We start from the raw sequence: 10,628 nt of genomic DNA, 5'->3' as shown, positions 1-10,628 counted from the left end.
CATGTGAGGTTCTGAGAAATGTACGTTCCCAGAAACCTGAAGTCACTGACCCTCTCCACCAGGTCTCCCCCTATGAGAAGAGGAGCAAGAACCTCCTTCCCTCTCCTGAAGTCCAGCACCAACTCCTTTGTTTTTGAGGAGTTGAGGGCCAGGTTATTGAGGGAGCACCAGGCAGCGAGGTTCAGGACCTTTTCCCTGTAGGCTGTCTCGTCGCCATTTTCAATCAGCCCCACCACAGTGGTGTCATCCGCAAATTTCACGAGGACGTCGCTGCTGTCGATTGGTGCGCAGTCATGGGTGTACAGGGTGTACAGCATTGGACTGAGCACGCAGCCCTGGGGAGCCCCGGTGCTCACAGACAGGATTGAGGACTGGTGGTCCCCTAGCCTGACTAACTGCAGGCGGTCAGTAAGAAAGTCTCTGATCCATCTGCCGGTGTGCGTGCCGATTCCCAGACCGCGCAACTTGGACAGCAGTCTGCTCGGAACAAGTGTGTGGAAAGCAGAACTGAAGTCCACAAACAACATCCTCGCGTAACTGCCAGAGTGTTCAAGTTGTTCACACTGTGTGGAGGGCTGTGTTGATGGCATCCCCTGTGGACCTGTTGGCTCTGTATGCGAATTGGTGCTGATCGAGGCCGGGAGGCAACAGGGATTTTATGTACCTCAGAACCAGTCTCTCAAAGCACTTCATCACAGTTGAAGTGAGAGCCACAGGTCTGTAGTCATTCAGGCCACTGTCCGACGGCCCCTTGGGGATGGGTACAATGGTGGCGGTTTTCAGGCAGCTGGGGACTGTGCAAGCAGCCAGCGAGAGGTTAAAAATGGTGGTTAAAAAACCCCACTAGCTGGTCTGCACAGCCCCTCAGTACCCTCCCCTGGACGCCATCAGGACCAGCAGCCTTAGACGGGTTCACACTCGGGAGCACCTTGTTTACCTCTTCCGTTGTCACTGTGAGGGCCAGGCTGTCAGCGGGCAGCAGCGTGGGGGCATCCTCCTCCTCTCTGACCTCGAACCTTGCAATAAACTGATTCAGCTCCTCTTCAATTCAATGTTACGTTGTCTCCATTCATGAAGAAACAAACAGAAGTTACACACTGCAACTTTAAACGTGTAATCGAAACAGTACAATCATGATTTATATCAATTTAAATCTTGTTATTGAACAGTTTTTGAGTTCATGAGTCTGTAAATTCATATTGTGTGTGTAGACTGAAGCTCCCTCTGGTGACCACCAGATGGCGTCCTACCCACAGAAGACACAAGAGGGAGTTTCAGTTCTGATCCAGCTGCTGCTGCTGCTGCTACTTTAAAGATCTAATAAACATTGTCATTTATTCACTCATTCATATTCATGTTCATGTTGTGTCTGTTGATTCTGCCGCCACTTTCAATTTTTACACAAATTAATGAAATCAAATTTAAAATTACGCATCTTAAACACAAACTGCAAACAACATTATTAGTCATTAACTTATCACTTGTTGTTATCATTAGTTAACGATTAATTAATCATTAGTTAATCATGAGCTGATGTTGGTTTAATTGGCTAATGATTAACTGAGGATTTCCTAATTATTAGTCAATAATAAGGAAATTAATAATTAACATTTTCATTAGTTAATCATCAGTAAGATTAGAATTAGTGAAAAAAAGATAAATTAAGGAGAAACGATACGTGAAAGTGGTGAAAAATGGTTCCGTAGCGCCCCCCGAAGTTGAAACCTGGGAGGGCAAAGCCAAAACTAAGTTGCACCAAAGTTCAAACTTGGTGGAAACATGTCTCAGCCCAAGACGAACAAAGAAGTCAATAAGGACCATGACCTCAACTCAACAGGAAGTCGGCCATTTTGAATCGATTTGCGCGTTTCGCAAAAAAAAAAAAACTCGTCTGAGCGTGTTAATCATCGAAGATAGAAAGTTATCAAAAGGTCTTGCAGATTCAAAAGGGCGTGGCCATGGCAACCATCATAATTTTTTGCCAAATTTCTATGATTGGCCATGAAACAGGAAGTGCCCTATAACTTCGCCGCATGTTGACTGATCGGCACAAAACTTCATACTTGACACGAGACACCAACCCTGAATATGTCTACAAACACAAACTTGACACAACGCGAGGTCAGCCACTTTGAATTTGGTGTCAATTTTGGCAAGTTGCACATTTTGTGAAATGAACAAACTCGCTAATCATACGAACATTAAAAAAAAAAAATTTATTAGACACATCGAAGATGGAAAGTTATCAAAAGGTCTACCATTGGGTCAACCATCGGTGGCCTGTAACTTCGCCGTACATCGACCCATCTGCACAAAACTTCACACGTGAATCAAGACACCAAACATCGGCCAAACATCAGCACAGAAAAACTGAGTCAAGGGTATAGCACCACTTGCTGGCAGGGTGGCGGCTGCAAGGGTCAGTTGAAAACATGACTCAGCTGAAATTCATCGACTTTGGGTGGATCAAAGTTCAGACAAACACTTTCAGACTGTTCACCTTTGTGTTTGTGTGTTTTAGTCGCAGATAAAAACGCAGCTTCCTTCAACTCATCATCATCACACAAAAAAAAAGAAGACATGAAGGTTCCGGTGTTTCTGCTGCTGCTGCTGCTGCCGCTCTGCTCAGGTACATTTAATCACATTTATCACATTTCATTCACACACATTTAACACGCTGACGTATTAAACACTTTCTGTTTGTTTGTGTTGCAGCTCAAAAGTTTTACATTGAATGTTACGGCCAAGACTTTTTATTGGTCAACAACGATGTGCTGAAATGCAGCGCTGACGTGGAACAGGCCTGTTACACCAGAGGTGAGTCGTCCACCTCCACGTCAGATAAAGAAATAAAAAACAATCTTTTGGGTTTTTTTCCAACTCTTTTTATTCAGATTTTACAAAAAAAACCAATGACATTTAGCTGTATAAAACTGTGTGAATAACAGTGTAACACTCTAAATCCATCCTCACCTACCCGCCCACTAAGAATAATGTTGTGTACACTGAGGATCGTCAGGTTTTATCCTTTGTAACATGTTGCTCTGCTGTTTGTGTGAGCAAAATACTATAGAGAGTGTTTTTATTGGCTGGTATTGCTAACAATTGCCAACAATAGCCCAAGATACGTTAGGGTCCATGTTTTTTGGTCAGGGTCCAGCAAGAAATATTTATGTTTTAAAGTAATTATACACTTAAACAAACTTATGGGTCATTTATTACATTTCTGCCAATAAATAAATGGTCAGATTCTCTGTGTTTGTAGTATGATGGTCACTTTAGTTCACTGTACTAAATGATTGATGACATGATACTTTTTTGTACTCTATTGCTGCTGTGTTAAAACAATTTCCCCTCGGGGTTGAATAAATAATTTCTATTCTATTCTATGACATGATTGATTGTGTGTCTTCAGCTACCGGAGACAAAGGTTGCACTCGCCTGGAAAACTGCTCTCGAGATGGTTGGGTCTGTTGCCATAGCAACCTGTGCAACATCTGACCAATCACAACGCAGTGAACGTTACGTGACAGTCACAGGAGGGGAAAAAAAGAAGCTGCGAGGGACATTTCCCAGAATGCATAGTGTGTGTTTGTGAACTTTGAGTCATGTGTGAAACTAGAATAAACTCTGTTCACCAGACTGTGTCAATCATTCCAAGAACATCGGAAAACTGGGTCGCGCAAACAGAGCAGATGGAGGAAGTCCGTTATTCATGTTACCATGGTGATGTGAGGTTTGACACTTTCAAATAAAAGAAACAAATAAATATTGACAAATATCACAAGTGGGAGCAGAGGAAACCAGTGAATTCATTGGGAATGATGAGTCAGCGTTTTTCTGTTGTCAAACATCAAACAACTTTTACTGTTTTAACATTTTCAATAAAGAAAAAAAAAAACGCATACACATTTAATAATATACATCTGAGGCAAAACAGAAAGAACGAAAAAAAGAAAGATTATTCAATATTACATTTCGATTAATTCTACGTGACTGACTATTATTAAGCTTTTGCTTTTGCTGTTCCCGTGGTGTCCAGCAGGAGGCGGTGTCACCCGCGGACCCCTCCGTGTGTAAACAGCGCAGAAGAAGAGTCGTTGTGTTGCGGCAGCTTCAGTTCGGTGGTTCCGGGCGTGTTCGCCGCTCATTAAAGTGTCTGGACCTGAACGTGTTGATGAAAGGGATCAGAGGTAGGAAGAACGGCACTGGACCGCACTGACGAACCGAGTCAGGACCCGGCGAAGCACCGAACTGCACCCGTTATACTCCTGAAGTTAGCATTAGCCGTTTCCTGTTAGCTTCCAACAAACTGAAACTTCACAAAAGTCTCGTCGTTACCGCGAAGACGATAACAAACACACCGAACCACAATATACCGGCTTTATATCGTCATTAGATTTAGTAAAGAAGTGATAAAGTTTCTGTTCTTCTGGTTTTAAAGGCTGTTACATTGATAATCGTCATATTTATTATGTTGAATAACTCGATAAAATCGACAACAAATGTTGTTATAGTAGAATTTGAGCATGTTTATAGTCGACGTGATTGTTTGTAACACACGTAAATATCCTTCATTAAAATAAATATTTAGAATGTTTTATCTGGAATGAAAGGTAATAATAAGTGTATATTATATTTTAATTTACAGTGTATTTACAGTGTATTGTCACTCTCAAACCTTTCATGAGTCCAGAGAAACAACAGCTTTATTATCCACATACGTCTCCTATATCAGGATAGTAGGGCAAAAACATGTAAGTTAAGGGAAAAGTGTGGATGTTAAGGAGAAACATGGTTAAGGGAAACAAAAAAGTCGAGGGAAAACATGGATGTTAAGGGAAAAGCATGAACCTTAAGGGGGGAAAGAACACTACAGGAAAAACATGGATGTGAAGGAAATAGGTTAATAGTCCATCTTTGAAAAGGTATAAAATACACAGTTTAATACACTAATTCTTTGTCATGCGACAGCCATGAATAATGCTTTAAACTGAAGCCATGACCCAAAGGTTTTCTAGTAGTTAGGGTTAGTCTTTTATATTTTTTCTGTAAAACGTTTGTGTTTGACATGAAAGATAAATGTTTTCTTTCCATGGAGCAAAGAAACCACAAAACCTCCTCCCGGCAGAGCACAGGTTTCAGTCTGTTCCACCTTAGACGTCATCACTTATCTTAAGTATTTCCAAACTGCTGAGTCATTGAGACACATCCGCGTTGTTGCCACATACTTTAAGATACATGAAGTGATATCGGGTGCAGCAGTTTTATTAAATAAAATACAAGTACAGGAGGGCAACTTTGGACGTGATACTTTACAAACTGACCAGATACTTTACCATCAGACCTGATACTTTACCATCAGACCTGATACTTTACAGTCAGACCTCAAACTTTACAGTCAGACCTGATACTTTACCATCAGACCTGATACTTTACCATCAGACCTGATACTTTACAGTCAGACCTGATACTTTACCATCAGACCTGATACTTTACAAACGGACCTGATACTTTACCATCAGACCTGATACTTTACAGTCAGACCTCAAACTTTACAGTCAGACCTGATACTTTACCATCAGACCTGATACTTTACAGTCAGACCTGATACTTAACCATCAGACCTGATACTTTACAAACGGACCTGATACTTTACCATCAGACCTGATACTTTACAATCAGACCTGATACTTTATAAACTGACCTGATACTTTACCATCAGACTTGATACTTTACAAACTGACCTGATACTTTACAGTCAGACCTGATACTTTACAAACTGACCTGATACTTTACAAACTGACCTGATACTTTACCATCAGACTTGATACTTTACAAACGGACCTGATACTTTACAGTCAGACCTGATACTTTACAAACTGACCTGATACTTTACCATTAGACTTGATACTTTACAAACTGACCTGATACTTTACAGTCAGACCTGATACTTTACAAACTGACCTGATACTTTACCATCAGACCTGATACTTTACAAACTGACCTGATACTTTACAGTCAGACCTGTTACTTTACAAACTGACCTGATACTTTACCATCAGACTTGATACTTTACAAACTGACCTGATACTTTACAGTCAGACCTGATACTTTACAGTCAGATCTGATATTTTATAATACTTTGAACAGGGTGAATGTGGAAACATTAGTACCTGATTTCATTAACAACAGTGTCTTTTGATTATTGACAGATGCATTACTACAGATACGAAAACACTGAGGTGAGCTGCTGCTACAAGTATCTGATGTTCAGCTACAACATCATCTTCTGGGTGAGACATGCACACAAACACACACACGACAGCAGTGAAAGGACAAAGAAAAGATTCTCTGTCTTTCTCTGTCTGTGAACAGGAAGTGACGTCACAACTTCCTGTGTGGTTAAACAGGAAGTTAGAGCAGTTTTGAAACATCCTGAGCCACAGTTTTTTACTTTTATTGATGAATCAACGATGTGAAATCTGTGACAGTGAAGGAAAGAGGTCTCACTCTGTGCGTGCGTGTGTGTGTTTGTGTGTGTGTGTGTGTTCCAGTTGGCTGGAGCTGCCTTCATCGCTGTTGGTTTCTGGGCCTGGAGTGAAAAGGTGAATAAACACATACACTCAGTCAGAAGAAGTAACCTTGGTAACCATGGGAACCAAAGTTCTGTGCCTCTGACACATTCACTTATGACATCATCAGGGCTGTCACTCTTGTTCACTAATATTGCTCATTTGTGGTTGAATGTGGGCGTGGTTTTCAGGTGTGTGTACACTCACTGTTCTGCTCTGTTGTGGTGAACAGGGAGTTCTGTTGGACCTGACCCAGGTGACCCGGCTGCATGGTTTCGATCCAGTCTGGTTGGTTCTGGCGGTGGGCGGAATCACCTTCATCCTGGGCTTCGCTGGCTGTGTGGGCGCTCTGAGAGAAAACATCTGTCTGCTCAAGTTTGTACGTTAAAAACATCTGTCTGCTCAAGTTTATAATTTTATAATTTATATTTATAATTATGTTTCATGTTTTTTTCCCCCACTCAGTTCTCCGGCGTCATCGGATTCATCTTCTTCCTGGAGCTGACCGCTGCGGTGCTGGCCGTGGTTTTTCAGAGTGAGGTCAGAGTATGGATCAACGACTTCTTCCTGACCAACGTGAAAGCGTACAGAGATGACATCGACCTGCAGAACCTCATCGACTCCCTGCAGAGGACGGTAACCACCTGACAACAGAACGTTGGTTCTGGTTGTGTTAGCTCTCTGAACGTCAGGTTCTGATGGTTCTGGTTGTGTTTGCTCTGAACAGAACCACTGCTGTGGAGCTCAGGACCCAAAGGACTGGGATATGAACGTCTACTTCAACTGTAACGGCACCAATCGCAGCAGAGAGAGGTGTGGAGTTCCATTCTCCTGCTGCATCACTGACCCTGCTGTGAGTTCACCACTCATCAATGTTCATCGATACTCATCAGTACTCATCAATACTCATCAATGCTCATCAATACTCATCAATGCTCATCTACTCATCAATGCTCATCAATACTCATCGATGCTCATCAATGCTTATCAGTACTCATCAATGCTCATCAATACTCATCAATGCTTATCAGTACTCATCAATGCTCATCAATACTTATCAATACTTAGCAATGCTCATCAATACTTAGCAATGCTCATCAATATCAGTGTTGTTTTCGTCAACAATGATAAAATTATTTTGTTTACGCCCCTTATTTTCTTGAGGATAACGAGACGGGGATGAGACGAACATCTCGTGTTTGACGACTAAAACATGACGAGACGTGTGTGAGTTTTCGTTGGCGAGAATGGACGTAAATGTCAGTGTGTGGTTTGTCAGACGGTCAGAGTGCACCACCGTTTATTGTGCCCGTAATCTGTCAATCAAAACCTGAAAATGACTTGGTCCGTGTTTCAAGACGATTTACGCTCCTCACCCTGATGATGCGACGCGGTTGAGGCGCACTGAGGACAGTCTGCTCCGATTGACAGTCGCGCCAGGGGCAGGCGGGCGGGAGAAGCCGCAGTGAGTGCACATGTCCGCGGCCCCGGGAAGCGGCGAGGTCGGGCGTGGTACGCTGTAAACCACCTTCACCCCGAGCCCTTCCAAGCCGAACTAGAGTCAGTCGCGGCGCACCACCGGCGGAGGAAATTTCATGTCAAACTTATGTGTGACACTGTTGTATGATAAAGTCGGCATCAATTCAGGAAAAAAACTGTTGAAAAGTGGAAATATGGAGATTAAAGCTTTCTGCCCAACAGTAATATCCAATACTTATTGACCTAAATGGATTTGTTAAAAGACTATACTACTTTTTCTTTTTCTTTTTTTAACTAAAACTGAATAAAACTTTTCATCGACTAAAACTATAGTCCAAAAGACTAAAACTAAGACTAAATCTAGAATGGCTGCCAAAAACAACACTGATCAATACTTATCAATACTCATCAATACTCATCTCTCCACCAGAGGGCAGGCATCTGCTTAAATTCGCACATGCAAAACTTCAGTGTGCTTAAGTTTGTACGTTTAAAAACACCTATTTGCTTAAATTTGTATGTTAAAAACATGTTTTTGTTAAAATTTTTAAAAATTGTGTTTGTTTCGTTGGAAATATCTATCTGCTCAAGTTTGTACGTTAAAAATGTCCATTCAGACAGTTTGGAGGGAAACTCGTTGGCTTGCATTGCTTGGCTTGTCATTTTTACACACACGTCGTTTCATTTAGCTCGGTGAGCTCAAACCTCTGTTACAATGACAGGAGTCAGTTATTGAAACCTCAGTTTTCACCAATGAATGAATGTTTCACCAGTTCTTGGCATTCATTACTACACTTTATTGGTTACCATGGATACATGGATGTGATTGTTTGTGACAGGACTCGGTGGTAAACAGTCAGTGTGGCTACGACGTGAGGAGCAAACACAAGGTGAGTTTTTGACCACATGATCACAGGCAACAACAAGTGTTGATACTGACGTGTGAACTTCCTGTGCAGAGCGAGTGGAATAACTTCATCTACATGAAAGGCTGCATCGCTGCGCTGGAGGACTGGTTACCACGTAACCTGTACACAGTCGCCATCGTCTTCATCGTCATCTCTCTGCTGCAGGTACGACACAAAAAACAAAAACATATAACATAACATGTTTTAAACATATTCGCGAAAGTTTGTACATTTAAAACATCTTTATGTGAAAGTCTGTACGTTAAAAACATCTTTACATCAAAGTTTGTACGTTAAAAACATCTTAACGTCAAAGTTTGTATGTTAAACATCTTTTTGTGAAGTTTGTACGTTAAAAACATCTTTACGTGAAAGCTTGTACGTTGGAAACATCTTTACATGAAAGATAAAATCACCTGTCATTCTCTCTCTGACCAGATGGTGGGGATATACCTGGCCAGGACTCTGATCTCTGACATTGAAAAATCCAAATTCAACTACTGAAGTCTTTATCGATGTGGGTGGAGCTTCGACGTTGGGGGGCGTGGCTTAACCCCCAATGCCTTCTCTTTCTCCTGCTTGTCTGTACTTAAGTTGTTGCCAAGGAGACTGAAAACATGGCATGTTTGTTTGTTTACATTTGGTCGATGTTTTTATTTTTTTTTTCACCTTTTAACACTTTTCTGCTCTTCACACTTTTTTTTATTGATCTACTGTGATCTGCGACCTGATTGGCTGATCACCGATCAGTGCCTTCAAAAAAGGAAGCAGTATTTGTAGACTGAAAGTCAGGCGGAGTCAGTGATGTGATCCCGGTGAAGTGCACTTCCGAACACTGAAAAAAAAGCACATGGTTAATGACCATGCTTTTTTTTTTTTTTTTTTTTTTTTTTTTTTAAATATCCGCTCATTAAAACACAGACTGTCCCTTTAAGAACCTTCACGTCATGTGATCACGTTTGGTCAAAGATGAACTTTATTTACACTGATTTACATGGACATTTATTTTTAATAAAGGCGGTCTGATATAAGGTCTGAGCTGAATTTAAAAAATGTGAGTGCTGAAATGAAAGCATGAATGGATGAGCGAGTGAATGGCACGATGACAGTGAGAGTGTGAGACAAGTGTGAGTGAATGAGTCAGAATTAAAGACTGAGTCAATGAGTGAGAGAGTGAATGAATGAATGTTTGCTAATTTTTTTCTTAAAATCTGTTGATGAAGTGAATTTCTACATTTTTATATTCTTCAAAATAAAAGCTTGTTTCTCACGTTGTTGATGTTCATTCACAAGTGTGCCCCACCCACTCCTGCCCCGCCCCGCCACCTAAACCAACAAGTTCCTGAGTCATTTGATCGCAAATAAATGCGATGCACGATATTGTAGTGAAAACATGTTAATGCCAAATGTCGTGAAGCGATAAATTCTTCTAACCGTTACTTTTAAATCTGTCAGAAGGGGCGGAGCCTTCTCTCTGTCTACAGATATTAGCAAAAAAATTGTGACAAACTAACGTTACTGAAAACCATTCAAACGTACGTTAAAAACATGTTCACGTGAACGTTTGTACATTAAAAACATCTTTGCGTGAACGTTTGTACGTTAAAAACATGTTCATGTGAAGGTTTATACGTTAAAAAAATGTTCATGTGAACATTTGTACATT

General features: G+C 41.2%; 2 protein-coding genes across 2 annotated transcripts; both read left to right on the top strand.

Annotated features, from left to right (window-relative positions):
* Positions 1-2,524: 2,524 nt before the first annotated feature.
* On the top strand, positions 2,525-3,642 carry wu:fj16a03 (uncharacterized protein LOC335475 homolog). The gene is made up of 3 exons (XM_058650844.1): positions 2,525-2,629; positions 2,716-2,817; positions 3,416-3,642. Exons 1-3 carry the CDS (start codon positions 2,581-2,583, stop codon positions 3,499-3,501), a joined length of 237 nt encoding a protein of 78 aa, XP_058506827.1. The 5' UTR covers positions 2,525-2,580; the 3' UTR covers positions 3,502-3,642.
* Positions 3,643-4,046: 404 nt separating this feature from the next.
* On the top strand, positions 4,047-10,232 carry tspan14 (tetraspanin 14). The gene is made up of 9 exons (XM_058650843.1): positions 4,047-4,193; positions 6,216-6,296; positions 6,558-6,608; positions 6,808-6,954; positions 7,041-7,211; positions 7,303-7,428; positions 8,894-8,944; positions 9,014-9,127; positions 9,401-10,232. Exons 2-9 carry the CDS (start codon positions 6,216-6,218, stop codon positions 9,464-9,466), a joined length of 807 nt encoding a protein of 268 aa, XP_058506826.1. The 5' UTR covers positions 4,047-4,193; the 3' UTR covers positions 9,467-10,232.
* The last annotated feature ends 396 nt before the right edge of the window (positions 10,233-10,628 follow it).

Source organism: Solea solea, chromosome 15 (assembly GCF_958295425.1).
Source record: "Solea solea chromosome 15, fSolSol10.1, whole genome shotgun sequence".
Classification (NCBI taxonomy): domain Eukaryota; kingdom Metazoa; phylum Chordata; class Actinopteri; order Pleuronectiformes; family Soleidae; genus Solea; species Solea solea.
This window is presented reverse-complemented; position numbering and strand designations above follow the sequence as displayed.

Excerpts from the sequence above, each read along its gene's own strand:
- tspan14 (XM_058650843.1), top strand. The coding sequence starts at position 6,216 with ATGCATTACTACAGATACGAAAACACTGAGGTGAGCTGCTGCTACAAG. Across the intron at positions 7,212-7,302 it reads TCGACTCCCTGCAGAGGACG|AACCACTGCTGTGGAGCTCA; the intron begins GTAACCACCTGA and ends TGCTCTGAACAG. Across the intron at positions 7,429-8,893 it reads GCTGCATCACTGACCCTGCT|GACTCGGTGGTAAACAGTCA; the intron begins GTGAGTTCACCA and ends TGTTTGTGACAG.
- wu:fj16a03 (XM_058650844.1), top strand. The coding sequence starts at position 2,581 with ATGAAGGTTCCGGTGTTTCTGCTGCTGCTGCTGCTGCCGCTCTGCTCA. Across the intron at positions 2,630-2,715 it reads GCTGCTGCCGCTCTGCTCAG|CTCAAAAGTTTTACATTGAA; the intron begins GTACATTTAATC and ends TTTGTGTTGCAG. Across the intron at positions 2,818-3,415 it reads ACAGGCCTGTTACACCAGAG|CTACCGGAGACAAAGGTTGC; the intron begins GTGAGTCGTCCA and ends GTGTGTCTTCAG.